Genomic DNA, 14,460 nt, shown 5'->3' on the forward strand with positions numbered 1-14,460 from the left:
GGCACAAGGGTCTGATGTGGTGTGATGCCACTCCTCGCTGAACAGGGATATTCTTCCCCAAACTGGGTTACAATGAATAAAGTGCTCTTCACAAGCGATTTGTGCCGGGAGAGGCCGTGGATACCTCAGCAGAGATGCCCAGTTTCTGGGCTCTTTGACTTCTACTCTGGCGGGTGCAAAGGTGCAACTGCTGCTCAACGGAGGCTGCCTGTCCTCTGCTGCGGTAGGCCGATGGAGAAAGGATGAAACCTTGTTCCCCTAGAAGCGGGAGCAGAGGATTGTTAAACAGCTAAGCCCAAGGACTGTGTTGCAGACTTGGACAAGAAACCTTTGCAAGTAGTCATCTCCCTTGGCCCCAAAGGGAGGGGAAACTGGGTTTAGAAGTTAATCCCACCAGACAGCTGCTTCATTAATATGTCCAATGACTGCAGATGCGTATGTCTACTGTGATGTCACTTTTGGAAAATTCGCATACATGGACCAATTATATTGAGGAAAGTATACACAGCACAAAAGGTGGGGTCACTGTTCTATATATGTACCAACACACACTCGAGACAGACTAGACACTGACAGATCCACTCACTCACAGATGCAGAGGAGAGAAAGAAGAATTGATAACAGGAAGGTTAAGGAATAGATTGTCCATCTTTTGGACCCATTTTAAATCATTACCAATGTGCTGAAAGTGAGGCCTAGTAGGAGTTAAAGTGCCAAGCCTTATTCAGAAGGAGAGAGAGCAGACATGCTATGGAGGAAAGCTGATCACATCTTGCTGACTGATTGAGAGGGAGAATTGAACCATTCCTTAAGAGGGTGGCCACTTGTCTATGATAAAGCCAAAAGAAATTGATGGGAGTATGGGGAAATAACCGTAATGGGAGTGATAGTATAAAGGGAATTGGATTAAATCTTGGTCCCTGTTATTCTTAACTAGTGAGGATCTGGCCTGTACATTCTGTGAAATAAGTAAATATTTCATAATTGTATGTGCTTCTGGAATTATAGATCTGATGAAGTAGACCCTTTGGTGTGTGTGTGTGTGTCTATATATGGGAGATCCCTTGAGTACTATTCTGTGCAATGCACAAGCAGACAAGTGTATGATCTCTCACTGTGTACCTACCTAGACAAATAGTAACTGAAGTCACTTCCTGGAGAAGCCATCAAGCAGTAAGTGGTTATTATTGAGGAGTTGCTCAAAATAAACGGGAGAGGGTGATTATTCGCTACCCATTCTCTCGCCGTTTAAAGCACCCATTGAAAGTGAGAGGTACGCCTTTACACGTTAATGAAAAAGAAAAATTGTTGAAGGGAATCTAGCCTGCATACATGTTGAACATACATTTGCTTTTCTACAAGCCACCTACATACATCAAGGTCTAGTATTGTTGCAATTTAGCATTCGGATTGCTACAGAAATTCTGACCAGTCTCTAAGTGGGTGGTATCTATTTTGCATGAAGGGGAAACCGAGAATTGGATAGGTAGGTATACTTTAATTTGTTATTTTTCTCAAGTGAAACATTCATCCTGGACTCTCACGCATTCAATCCAAGGTGCATGCACGTTCAGGGTGAATTCACTGTGATGTGTGTTAGAAAGGACTCTAGAACTGTCGCATTGAGAACAAAGGAGACTAGTGTGGAGATTATTTTTCTTCATAAGTCTTAAAATGTACATGGAAATATATTTATTAACAAAATGGAAATAATTGAATCAGTTTAAAGATAAACAAAGTTATACCTTCTGTGCAACCTTGTGCGTTTCTTATCCCGAAAGGGCAGGGGAATTTTTAAGGAAGCTGTAAGGAATCAATTCTATTAAATTGGGGGTTTCAGATTCATAAAAATAACCTTATTAAATAAAGGAATATGCGCACCTGGTATGGGGTGGGTGGAACGTTCCCCTGAATTAGATGTGACCCAATTAAAACATCCTACAAAACGGTGGTCAATATTGATAAAACTAAATGCATTGCACTTAAATGTAGGCGTTAATTACTCTACAAGGAACCAACAAGGGAGACGGGTTCTTCAACTAAATTAAGGTGCGATTCAGCCAGGCTGACTCTTGTTGCCCACAGGTGAAAACAATGATCCACTCCTTGCTAAGCAAGTGGAGGCATCCATATTTTCAAAATGGTTTGGTGGGCAAGCAACTGTCGCAGCACTGGAGGTATACTGGTCCTCTGACCATTTCGGCCATCATTGGCGATTAGGTGTGGAATAACAGCACCATATCACAATTTACTTGAATACTACATCGATTACAAGGTCTTTTGTCACTTCCAAGTGGTACCTCATCAACTCTTTGCACCAGATATTGGGTCAGGGGAGTACTACTCTTAAACAGCACAGAGGAACCTCTTGTACTGGGTCAGGACATGGGGTTTTACAGCCTTGGCTATGTATTGAGAGGCCTTGTCCGATTTCCCAAGAGCAGCACTGCTGCCTTGGACGAGAACTAGAAGGGGTATGACAAAAATACTCAGGCTTGATTATATCTTGGACAACGCTTTCCTACATTACGATTTCATTAAAAAGGTCAGTGAAGACTGCATTTGACGATTGCTCCATGGCCTGGAAGATCTGCACATGCAGTGGACTATCTAAAAAATATCTGGTTTATAAACATATTTTAGGTTTTGAGGACCATCACAATGAAATCAAGCCTTTCCATGCAAAATTCTAATTCATAAACTGCACTTGGGAACTTTAACCATTGCAGACCATACATCCCACTGCAAGGAAGAGTAAAGTAATTGTTTAATTCTTTTTTTTGTTTTTAGCAGTCAGGGTGGATAAAGTTCATTTTCCTTTGCCCGCTTTCTATGGTGATAATACATGTTTGGTTGAGACCTCTGTTGAGATCCTTGTTTGTTATTAGTTTTAGGATATCTCTTGCTGCCTGCAGATCAACACACTAGAAGTGATACATGTGCAGTTTCTAGTTGAAAGGCCTGGTTAAAAAAGGCTTACCATTACCAAAAAATAGATGCACTAGCTGTATTACAATATTAATTAGCAGAGCTACTTGTTATTCTGACTGATAGGTTTGGCTTCAGTTTGGTCTGATAAATCAATCTCAACAGAATTGTAGCAATTAACTGTGATAATGAGATGCTTGTGTCAACCTGCGATTCAAATGCTGCATAAAATTGGTTAGGTTCTCAAAAGATGGATTTTTGTACTTTAGGAAAGCTTCATGTACTTCTTCCAAGAATAAGACATGCATTACTCGCAGTAATAGCATTTCTGATGATTGTATCTGCTTAGATTCACAAGCTGTGCATAAAGTCTGAAATCTAGTGGTAATCGCAGAGTATTACATCTTTCTTTCGAGGATCGAACGGGGACGTTGACGTGGGCAGGACTGTAACACTATCCCTAACGTGATGTGTAGTGTACCCAAAATCCCTCATGTGTCGAGGTCCCTCCGATTGTGTTTTTTCTGCCATGAGGGAGCCTTATAGTCCGCGTGAGGGAGTACAGAAGAGAGGTGGTGTAAGAGGTCTATATTCCTTCTAATCTGTGAGGGGAGGACGGGTGGGCACATGTGAATCTAAGCAGACAGAATCATCAGAAATGCTATTACTGTGAGTAATGCATGTCTTCTGATGCATGTTAATCTGCTTAGAATCACATGCTGTGCATAGACTAGCAAGCATTACCCAGAGATGGTGGTGGGATGTGTGATGTATTCGCACCGCTTGGCCCCCCTGAGAATCAGACCTAGGGTGTGCATCTAGGAATTAGTGTTGTGTAAAGGTGTGTACAGAAATCCAGGTTGCTGCTTTGCAAATGGACTCAAGAGGAACATTTGCAGTGAATGCTATGGTATCCCCTGTGCCCAGAGTAGTGTGCTCTAGGCGTGAAGGGTAAATCTCTCTTGGCAAGAGTGTAGCATAGTGTGATGCAGTTTATGATCCACTTTGAAATAGCTGATTTAGAGACACAGGCCCATTCTCTATTAGCTGCCACTGAAATGAAAAACTGGTTTGTCATTCTTAGTGGTCACTTCTTTTCCAGATAATAGATCACCACTCTCCTCACATCTAGTGTGTGGAGGCTTTCTTCTGCCACGTTAGTGGGGTTCTGGAAAAAGGTGGGTAGTTCTATGGCTTGATTCACATGAAACTTTGAAATAAATGTAGGCGCAAATCGTGGGTGAGTTGGCAGAACCACCTTGTGCTTTTGAATCGTGACAGAAGGGTCCTGAACTGAAAGGGCCTGCAGTTGACCAACTCTCCTTATCGAAATGATCGCCACCAAGAAGGCGGTCTTGTAGGCGAGTGCTTTAAGGCAAGCCTTGTGCATAGGTTCAAAGGGAGGGCCCATTAGTCTGGTAAATACAACGTTCAGGTCCCACCCGGGAGCTGGGTTGAAAATAGGATTAAGTCTTTTAAACCTTTCCATAAACGGTTTAATGACTGGAATTTTCCACCATGAAACCTTTTACTGGGACGTGGTGTATGCTGAAAGCGCAGCCAAGTGGACTTTAAGGGAATTGAAAACCAGGCCTGAATCTAGTAGGCGAGTTAGCCACAGTAAAATATGTGCTGGGGTGCATTCATTAGGATTGGTTTCCTTGCCATTACACCAAATGACAAAGTACTTCCACCTGCTGGAGTAGCAATGTCTGGTGTTAGGATTTTGTGCTTCCCTAAGTACGGCCATAAATCTTTGAGGGAGTTTCAGGTGCCCAAACTAGGACCTCAGGAGCCAAGCTGCCAAGTTGAGAGTTTGAGGGCATGGATGTAGCGTTTCCCCCTTGTGACAGCATGTAAGGACATGACAGTGGGAGGGGAGACGGACATTGCCATTTGATGGGAGAACCAAGGTTGGTGGGCCGACATCGGGACCGCCAGAATCATTCTGACTGGTTGCTGGTGCATCTTGTGCACTATCCTGTTGAGCATGGGAGTTGGGAGGGGTGAGGGCAGGGGGAGAAGTGTAGACAAATTTCCCTGACCATGTTATCCAGAGACCGTTCCCCATGGAGTGGTTCTGAGGGTACCTGAAGACTTAATCTGGGCATTGTGTGTTTTTCAGAGTTGCGAACAAGTCGACCTCTGGGAAGCCCCAGTCCACGAAGACATTGAAAACAATGTCTTCGTACAACCACCACTCTTACTCTACAGGTAGTGGGAAGTCTCTGCGGAGTACGTCCGGCAGAAGATCAAGTTCCCCTGGAACATGTTGTGACAGGAGGAATGAGAGCCCGTTTCCATATGTTCTGTGACAGTCTGGATAGCCCTGCAGAGTGAGTGCCCCCTTGTTTGTTTAGGTAATACATGGCCGTAGTACTGACTGTGTGGACTAGAACGGTCTTCCCCTGGGAGGTGTGTCTGAAATGCCTTCAGGGCCTTGAACACTGCTAGCAGTTCCAACAGGTTTATGTGGTTGGTTGCAACCTCTGGGGACCACACGCTGCGCGCCATCTGATGAAGGAGGTGGGCTCCCTACCGAGTCAGACATGCGTTTGTGGTGAGTGGCTTCTAATGCGGGGGTTGTGAAGATTTTCCCTTTTCAAAGGTTCTCAGTTGAGCACCACTGCAGAGACTGAATGAGGGCTGCCGAGACAACCACTAGATCGTCCCATTGTCTGCTAGCCTGACACCATTGGCTTGAGAGCCACTCTTGCAGGGGGCACATGTGCAGACATGCGTGTGGAACTAGGTAAAAGCAGGAAGCCGTCATCCCTAACAGTCGCATAGCCTTGCGTACGGTCACCTCGTGACTGGATACATAGTGAGGGTTCTGGAATGGCATGTTTTGAACCCTCTCGTTGGAGGGAAAGACAAGCCCGTCTTTGGTCTGAATTAGAGCCCCCAGAAACTGTTAGACTTGGCTGGGGTCTAGGCTTGACATTTTCTCATTTATCGAGAAGCCTAGACTGAAGAGGAGATCTACAGTGATTTGGGTATGGCATGTTCCGCAAGAATCCCCCGTTATTATCCAGTCGTCGAGATAAGGGTAAACTGGGATGGACTGCCTGCTCAGGTGAGCGGGTGAGCAGCTGCTACCGCCAGTACCTTCGTGAACACCTGTGGAGCTGAGGCAATGCCAAAGGGAAGAACCTTGAACTAATAGTGCTTGTCCTCCAAGAACCGTAGGTACTTTCTATGTGCTGGCAACATCGAAATATGAAAGTATTTATATTTCATATCCAATGTGGTCATGTAATCTCCTATACCAGCAGTGGGATTACTTCCTGCAATGTTGTAATTCTGAACTTTTCTAGTTTTACATACTTGTTTGCTGGTCGCAAGTCTCACAGGGCGCATGGTGAGATCCTTTTTGGGTACAAGGAAGTACACTAAATAAATACCCCAGTTTATCTGGTGAATGGGGACGACTTTTATGGTGCCCTTTTCCTGAAGGATCTGCATCCTCTTCCACTAGGATTTGCAGGTGTGCTGGTGATTGGCCTTTGCTCTTTGGTGGATGATATCAAGGTGGCCGGTGGAATTCGATACCATAACCATGGGCAATGGTGTTTAGCGCCCACTGGTCTGATGTGACCCCCTCCCATGCATGAATGAAAGAAGACAACCGTCCCCCAACCGGGGAGGAATGGGAGTGGACCCTGACTGGCGAGTCATTTTGATGCAGAGGCCGGGGTGCCTCGTAGGGTGGAGTTTCTGCCTCTGCGCTGTCCCCTTTGCTGATATTGGCTGTTGCCAGATGAACCTTGTCCGAGGACCATTGGGTACCTCCAGTGCCATATTGTCTATGGGGATATCAGGTGAAGGACTGACCCCAAAAGGTACGACCAATGTTTGAACCTCCCCGCTTTTGGAAAGGCTTGGCTGTAATATGATTGAGCGATTTCAGTGCCTCATGTTCTTTTTTAGCCATTTCCAAGACGTCATCCACAGCCTTACCAAATAAGTTTGGTTCTTCTACAGGATTATTTATCAGGGATGCCAGACTTTCCAGCTTGAAGCCTGAATTTTTCAGGCAAGCATGTCTCTTGGGGAGAGTTCCCTGTGCCAGAGTGCGTCACGCAGTTCCAGCAGCGTCTAGAGTGTTTTTGAGAATGTTATGGGTCACCTGTCTACCCTCAGACGACCGCCAGCAGGGATGATCATTGGGGTTCAGGGACCTCTTGGAGGCCTTCTTGGAGCAGGCCCCATTGCATGTCGCTGTAACTAGTGAGAAGGTTCGTATTATTCGCAATTTAGGTCCAATAGGCTGCAGATGTTGTAATACATTTGCCAAGGGCATAGAGGTTTTTTTTTTTTTTAACAGTCCTTATCCGGGGAAGCCTCTGCCGTAGACAGTGGCACCCGTGCCCTTTTCCTGGTGGTTGTAACAACCATAGAGTTTGGTGTGGCACGACATTGAATATACACGGGGTCAGAAGGAGAGGGGCGAAACAGTTTCTCAACCGTAGGGTTGACAGCCCATGTGAAAGAAAAAGACAATAAGGAAGGAGCAAGGCGCTTCTTAATGGAGTTGAGCAGAGGGAATAACCTGGCTAGATGGAGGCTTTTCTTTAAGAATGTCCTCAACTAAGTCAGAGTCCTGGACAGTCTCCTGCATAGTAATTTGAAAGTGATCTGCGGCTCTCTAAGATGGCATTAAATACCATCTGGTCATCTAATGGCGAGGATTGCCTTTGTTGAGGGGAAGAAGGCGGGTCCCGACAACGTCTGGGTCTGGGTTATGGGTGTGTGAGAGCCAAGGCCCTTGATCTACTGGCTGATCTTGTTCCCAGTCTGGGCACTGGTCAGTTGTGTCCTGACCAAAATGATTGTCATATGCTTCCTCTGGTTGTGAAGCTTCTGCAGCTTCGGTGGAATGGGACAGGAGGAGTCCTCCTCCCTTTGTCTCTTGGGAATAGTTAATCTTTCTGATAAGTCCACGAATTGGGACATCTAATCCATATAATTTTCAAATGTCTGTCTAGTACCCAGGGATAAAGAAGAGGGGACTGGAGGAGGGAAAGGCTGCTCAGAAGGGGGGAGACTTACCCGATAAAGCCCTGGAGAGTGGCTGGGTGCCTTCAGAGAACTCCTCTGGATGAGAAGGGGTGCTCCTGGGTTGTTCCACGGCCGGAATGATAGCAGTGAGAGACTCGTATATTTTCGGCTGCTGAATACTGTGATTCGACACACCTGACGGAATTGTCGCGGTTGTCGATACCGAAGCCTCAGGTGTGGCCGCGCCTTTGGACGACGTGGCGGCAGCCGTATGTTTTATGGGATCGCCCTTATGAGGAGGAAGACCAGTTGCATGCTGAGAAGACGGTGACGGGGAGGGCGCCGGACCGCTAGGTTCGGCAGGCACCGAAGTTTTCAGCAGGCCTGTTGGTGTTTGGCGCTTCTTTGACATGTCCGTCGAGGCCTTGGGGGTGGTGCGTTTTTCCTTAGATGGTGCATGTGTGCCCCAGTCGCTGGTGTGGGAACTCCCCATAACAGAACCGGTGGTCTGTCTGTCGGGGCCTGGCATCTGGGAACCGGAGGGTTCCGCCGAAAGGTCTATGGCGTCAATATCAGAGCCATGGCTGCCGCTCGAGTCCTTGTCATCCAAGGGGGAACAACCTTCGGGCTGCATCACGTAGGCCGCCCACCGTTTTGTCTGCCTATCTTTTAACGTTTTAGGACGAATGAGTTTTCAGGACTTGCACAAATGCTTGTCGTGGTCACGAGGTAAGCACCTATTGCATTTGCGATGGGTGTCTTTCCAAGGGTATTTTCCATTGCACGACAGACAAAATTTAAATGGAGTCCTCTCCATAGCAGAGGTGAATGGAAGCCAGACCAGAGAGGGCAAGAGAAAGGAAATGCAGTCTCAAAAAGAACCAACCCAGGGCCCCCACTCTCCCTACTGTACGGGCCTGGACGGAAGCCCAAGGCCACGCGGTCGCCAGACGGCGATCAATGCACCAGATGCCAAACAGCAATAGATGTCTTCGGCGTAGCAGTTCACAAAGTAGTCGAAGAGAAGAAGACTAGATGACCATTGGTCGTGGGAGAAAGAAATAACAAATGAGCAAATATCAACTCTTAAGAGCTCCGCATAATGCGACCGACAGTTGGGCGGAAAAAAACAATCTGAGGGACCTCGACGCGTGTGGGATTTTGGGTACACTACACGTCACGTTAGGGATAGTTTTACAGTCACGCCAATCTCAACGTCCCCTTTCAATCCTCGAAAGAGGCAATACTCTGATTACCACTAGATGTCAGACTATATGCACAGCATGTGATTCTAAGCAGAACAAGCATCAGAAACTCATTTACTACTACGGGTTATCTATTGATATCCATTTATTTTTTCTTGACAAGTTTCCTCATAAAATCAATTGTTGTCTAGTGATCAACTGCCATTCGATTTTGCTGTAAAAAATAAAAATCAAGGTTTAGACTAACAAAGAACACGTTTAGTGAGATTGTTAGTTTTGGTGTGGCTACTAGTAGTAAAGGGTGCTGTAGGCCAAAGTCCTTCCCTGGTGCAATAGTTCTGTTATTGATATTTGTACAGTTCCCAAATAAAGCATATGATTATTACATTCTTTTTCGGGATGTACATTAAACAGTCTGTTTCTCATCCCTCCATTAAGTAGATTTTTGCCATTCACTGTAGTAGAGCACATTGTGATGTATAAGATGGAGTTGATGCTCATCTGCACTTTCACGTTCCATATTCACATCTTTGGGGGGGACGCAGTGAGCGCTTTTGCTTCTGGTGGCAGAAGGCAGTGATGCAGGGTTATGTCATCACCACACAAGTGACTTTATTTTGTCTTTCTTAAAGTGTTGGTGCCTTCATTTTGACACACCAAGAAATGTAACATGAAAAACAAATATGTTTCGCAGCTTACAGCACTGTATGTAAGCGTATGTACACTTAAAGCAGAATTTACGGTCGGGTGTTGGTTGACCAAGGGGTTCTGTGCACTGGCTTGCTAGCTGAAGATAGTCTACATGTATCCAACACCCAGAGATGGCTTTAAATACGTTCTAGCGACCAAATAGAACAGGTTCGGAACTGCTGGACAGCCAACACAGTTTGTTGGTAAAATTATATTGAATATGTGTCTATTTGCTGTGAGAACATTATTGAAATAAGTGCTACAGTTTGGACTGCCTTTTAAAATGTCGTAAATTACATTTTGGGTTTTGGTGTTAGTTTTGGCAGGAAATGTTACTCCTCCTGCTAAGTGCTTAATAACCCCTGTATACGTGCCTTGCGCCTTTTCACATGGGACCCATATGCCTCCAGGCATGAACTGAGCTATGCGAGGACAGTGAGCATTCAAGTTTAGAAAGGTTGGTCCAAACAATATCATTGTTTCTAACTTTAAACAGAGGGGGAAAACAAAACAAAAAACAAAAAAATAAAAAGAAACAGGGATGTGCTTGGAGCGCCAAAACGTGCTCAATCCTGACTGACAGACTACCCGTATACTGTATTGCCTAAGACACAATTATACGATTAATAAGTGCAGCATATGTCTGGATTCACAACGGACTTTACAAAAGCAACAAAATGTAAACACAGAAGATTATAAAAAGCACTAGGTCAGAGACAAACAAGGTGGACTGAATTAGTTAGCATGCATTAAAAAATAAAAAACTGGCACTAGGTGGCTGGGGTACAAATGCTGGCTACGACAGCAGTCTGTTTTTTGTAAAAGGTTTGTAGAACTAACATAAAATACAAGACCAATTAGAAAAAGGTGTTGGGCGAGGCAGTAGTGGAACCCACCACTCTTGAATGCTCATTTGGAGGGCCATGTTGCATTCCCTTGGTTATCCAACCCTGTGCGAGTGAAGCAAGCAGAAGTGCAGACTAGCTTTAAAACATCACCACAGATCACCATAAACTTGGATTGCGCAAAGCCTGGAACATGGACAGCACAGTTGCAGTGTAGTGCCACACCGTGCAGATGTGTAGTTTCTCTCTCTTTAGGGCTATTAGTGAAAGGAAAAAAGAAAAAAAAAAAGTCACTCAATGAGATAACCGGTCTCACATCGGGGAAAAGGGTGCATTATGGGTTTACCAATATAAAAGCCCTCAATATCAGGTTGCGTATTACATTTAATATTCATGTTGAATGGTCTAACCTTAATCAAATGTGTACGTTGTTGTGCATACACCAACATATCTGATAATGAGCGATTGGTATGCCTATGTAGGGTTTAAAAATGGGAGTAGAACATTAAGGTTGGGTTTATCCTTTCTAGAATGAATCATTGACAATGATCACCTCTGTGTGGAGCGGCTTCATGACACCATAGGAGCTTCAAAATTATTTTAAGTGGATTTAGAACATCTGTTCACTGACCCACTTTTCTTTGGAGGAAAAACCCTTGTCAGCTTTCCTACGTCGAGGGCCGTTTGGAACTCTGCATAGCCAGAATGGAGAGAACATGGAGAACACGACATAGGCAAAAGGGAGAAGAGAGCAAAGTCCTCCTGATACATACAGACCAGGATGTCAAGACCTAAGCAGGAAAAGAAAGCCATGGAAAAGGGTGTTTCTCAGGCTGATCAGGCACCGAATCACGCATTGACTCTTGGATGGTGTTGAGGGGAATGAAGCAGCAGGATTGTCATCAACGCTATTGCTGGTCGAAAAAGGAAGCTAGTGGGGCGTGAGGCGGTGGGACCAACATGGTGCAGCGCTAGACGGCAACTGCGCTATCCATGCTCAAGGCTTTCTGCAATCCAAGTTTATGGTGATCTGTGGTGATGCTTTAAAGCTAGTCTGCACTTGCGGACTTCACTCGCACTTCTCTCTGCGCCCAGTTATCGAGGGTTCAGAGAGCATTATCAAATAAATAAACACACAGGGTTGGATTGCTGAGAACACAACATGGCCTTCTGAATGAACGTTCAAGTGTGGTGCGTTCCAATACTGCCTCGCCCAAAACCTTTTTGTAATTGGCTTGTATTTGATTTGATTGTTACAGTTCTACAAAACATTTACAAAAACCAGACCGCTGTCATAGACCGCATGCCTAGCCCCTTAGCCCCCACAAACTCCCTGCCACCTAGTGCAATTATTTTTGTAATGCACAGTAGTAAATTCAGTCCACCCTGTTCGTCTCTGACCTTGTGTTTCTTTGATCTTCTGTGATTCCATTTTGTTGCTTTCGTTTCGTAAAGGCTGTTGAATCCAAAACAGACATATGCTACACTTATTAATGTTATAGTTGTGTCCTAGGCAATACAGTACTGTAAGGTTTGCTCATGTTTTGGTGCTCCAAGAACATTCCTTCGTGCCCCCCCTCAATCCCCCCACCCCCGATTTAAACTTTAGAAACTATGATACGGTTTGGACCAACCTTTTTAAACTTGAATGCTCATGTCCTCCCATAGCTCAGTTCATGCCTGGAGCATATGGGTCCCATGTGAAAAGGTCAAGGCACGTATTCAGGCGTCATTAAGCACTTATCAAAGAGGCAAGTGGGGCAATTTACGACGGGAAGAGTTTGGTTGATGAATTTATAAACGCTAGTACTGTGTCCATAGTGTGAATCAGGGCAGGAACAGGCAATACTTCTGCTCCGACTCGTTCAACACAGGGAAGAGAAAAGCCATCTACAGCAGGTAGGAGCCTTTCTCCGATAATATTTAAATAAAAACGAAAGTCTGCCATCTATAAACTACTGTTTTCATCCAAGAATAATTGCACTGCTAGAAAGTTCTGGTATAAACACACAAACTAATGCCTGCTTTTACTTCCCAATGGCAAAATATCTGGTTCTGAGACATCTTTCGTAGATAACGGTCTTTCAATTGAAGCGAAAAGTGAGCCTTCATTCATGAAGATGTTAATAGGCATTATTTCTGCCTGTGCACTTTACATTTCCAAAACGTTTAAAAGGAATGTCTTCCTATAAGAAACATTTTATAGTTTGTTACAATACACATATACCCGATAGAGTATTATCAGTTGCATTATCATATTGCAACAAGGAGCTCAGAACACTGTCCCCCCCCCCTCACCAATCCTCATTTCTTCACAAGTTTGAAAAACTGTGCCTTACGTGTCTGTCAGTCCATATGCTAGGTCCAGCATGTCCATCTCCTCATCTGTGACTGGTTCCAACTGTCTGTACACACTGTTTGTAAAGATCAAATGGCACGTAGAGCAGGCCAGTGTTCCTTCACAGGCACCTAAAGAAGCAGCAAATGCATAATCAGCTTACGTATCTCAGTGCAGCACACCGCCGGATAGGCTAAACTGCATTCATACACTGGACTTGTTTTCCTCAGCTAAAAAATGCTTTATGATGTTCTGGATCTCAACAATCTCAATCTCAAAGTTGGGGATCACAGTCCACCTACCAGCACGGACATGCTTGCTCATCATAAAAACGTCCTGCAATTCCGCACATGTGGCCCGCAGAAAATTGTGCAATGGACAAGCGGCACATCACAAGGTAGAGTACATGCATTGGGGCCAGGAGGTGGAGAACCACAAGGTGAACTGATATAGCTTGAACAAACTCAAAACAGGAAGACGTTTATCGATATGTATTCCATTAGTATTTCCTAAGGCAAATGCACAGTATCACAGCTATTTTAACCCGAGACAACCCCAGAAAGGATGTGTCAAAGGGTTCATTCAGCACAAGGGTGCATGAGGGGTGCAGACGTCAGAAGAAAATATGTTGCATAAGCGATTAACAAATAATCGGCGATCAGCCGATAGTCAGCGACACATCACACTAGCTTGCGGTTATATAAACTAATTTACAAGGCCACCATCAATACCCTGCTAAATGTAGGATACATATGTGTATAAACTATTCCAGCACCACATCAGCAGGTTGCACATGAAGATTCAGCAAGCCCATCCCACTTGTCCAGTAATAGGATTCGATATTAACGAGTTAATATACTTGGAGTGCTGGAATCAACTGAACGGACAATTCGAAGAATCGGACGCATATAGCAGTTAGTAAAATAGTATTTTTAATTCCCACCCACTCCCACTCCCAGATCAGATGGTTTGTTTGAGTGCGGCTTGGGACTACACAAAATAAAAAAACATTTGGGTTCACTCAACTGCCAATCTTTGAACATGCCATGTTTCCGAGACCATGTGAAGTAGCTCTCGAGTGGGCGTACTGAATTAATATACAGGAGCCTCAGTGCTTAATTTGTAAAAAAATAAGTGCCAGTGCCCAAAAAATCTTGGCCCCCTAATTCTGGTCCGAGTGCCGGCGGGCACCGCCTGCAGAGTGGACGGCCTGTGCCGGCTCAGTGCTAGACCTAGATGCTAGACAGCCAGCAAGAGCATGCTTTCGTGCCTCACCTGTCCCACTAACAACATGAGGGATACTGCTCCCAATTTCTGGCCCTCTGGTCTGGGTTGCTACCATTATTCGGCGGCAGAATAGAGCATCCAGAAATTGGATCTGGAGAAAGACGATGTGTTAAGGGTGTTATTTTCAGTGTCTGCCGTGAAGACCCTTTGTGGGGAGTCTTAGAAT

General features: G+C 44.9%; 1 protein-coding gene across 2 annotated transcripts in view; it reads right to left on the minus strand.

The window, feature by feature from the left end:
• Window positions 1-14,460, minus strand: part of FDX1 (ferredoxin 1) — a 225,192-nt gene that overhangs the window by 36,688 nt on the left and 174,044 nt on the right. For both annotated transcript variants that reach the window (XM_069639834.1, XM_069639833.1), the window contains one exon: window positions 13,009-13,138. In XM_069639834.1, coding sequence (XP_069495935.1) covers window positions 13,009-13,138 — 130 coding nt within the window. The remainder of the gene's footprint in view (window positions 1-13,008; window positions 13,139-14,460) is intronic.

This window comes from Ambystoma mexicanum, chromosome 7q (genome assembly GCF_040938575.1).
Source record: "Ambystoma mexicanum isolate Mex_15411 chromosome 7q, UKY_AmexF1_1, whole genome shotgun sequence".
NCBI lineage: Eukaryota > Metazoa > Chordata > Amphibia > Caudata > Ambystomatidae > Ambystoma > Ambystoma mexicanum.